The sequence below is a fragment of the Eurypyga helias genome, unplaced genomic scaffold, assembly GCF_000690775.1.
Source record: "Eurypyga helias isolate BGI_N326 unplaced genomic scaffold, ASM69077v1 scaffold44035, whole genome shotgun sequence".
Classification (NCBI taxonomy): Eukaryota; Metazoa; Chordata; class Aves; order Eurypygiformes; family Eurypygidae; genus Eurypyga; species Eurypyga helias.
The window spans coordinates 8,646-9,251 of NW_010250306.1; the positions used below are offsets into that span (position 1 = coordinate 8,646).

Consider the following 606-nt stretch of genomic DNA (forward strand, 5'->3'; position numbering starts at 1 on the left):
CAGTCTCTGCCGACTGTGAAGCTGTTCTTGCAAAGACTTAACTGGTGTCACTGGCCTCTGTCAAACAGGGTAAAATGGTCCTGCAGCTCTCCAAGGAGCCGTCGGCGCGGCTGCTGAAACACGTTGTCCGCTGCTACCTTCGCCTTTCCGATAACCCCAGGTAAACATTTTAGGAGTTCGGGCAGGGGCTTCTCCCGCTCCGTTGGAAGCACAGTTCTCTCTGCAGCGACTGCCCGGGGACGGTCCAGGTTCCTTCTCCGTCCCTGCATCAGCCTTAGCTCCGTGTGGAAGACGGATGGGTTTTCTGTTTGTTTGTTGCCGGTCCCAGGAGCGGTGACGGGAGGAACGGTGACCGTCCGGGGCTCGTGCGGCTGTGCGGGTTACAGCTGCCTGAGCGCAACCGTGGGACTAGGTGTGAGGGAGGGGCCGCGGGGGAAGCCGGGCTGCGCTCTCCCTCGGCATCCTGGGCTGTTGGCAGTGAGGAGCCAAGGGATGAAATCCCGCTGAGGGAATGCAAATGGATCTCTTGCAGATCAGCGGCTCAGCCTGAGGCCACTGCGTGGGTGGGGGTTGTCCCCTCTCGGCGTCGCGTGGCTCCGGTGACGG

The 606-nt window shown here is 61.7% G+C and overlaps 1 protein-coding gene across 1 annotated transcript in view; it reads left to right on the forward strand.

The window, feature by feature from the left end:
* RQCD1 (RCD1 required for cell differentiation1 homolog (S. pombe)) overlaps positions 1–606 on the forward strand; it is a gene marked incomplete at its 5' end in the record, with an annotated part of 6,609 nt that overhangs the window by 5,443 nt on the left and 560 nt on the right. The window contains one exon of the mRNA XM_010151642.1: positions 69–160. Coding sequence (XP_010149944.1) covers positions 69–160 — 92 coding nt within the window. The remainder of the gene's footprint in view (positions 1–68; positions 161–606) is intronic.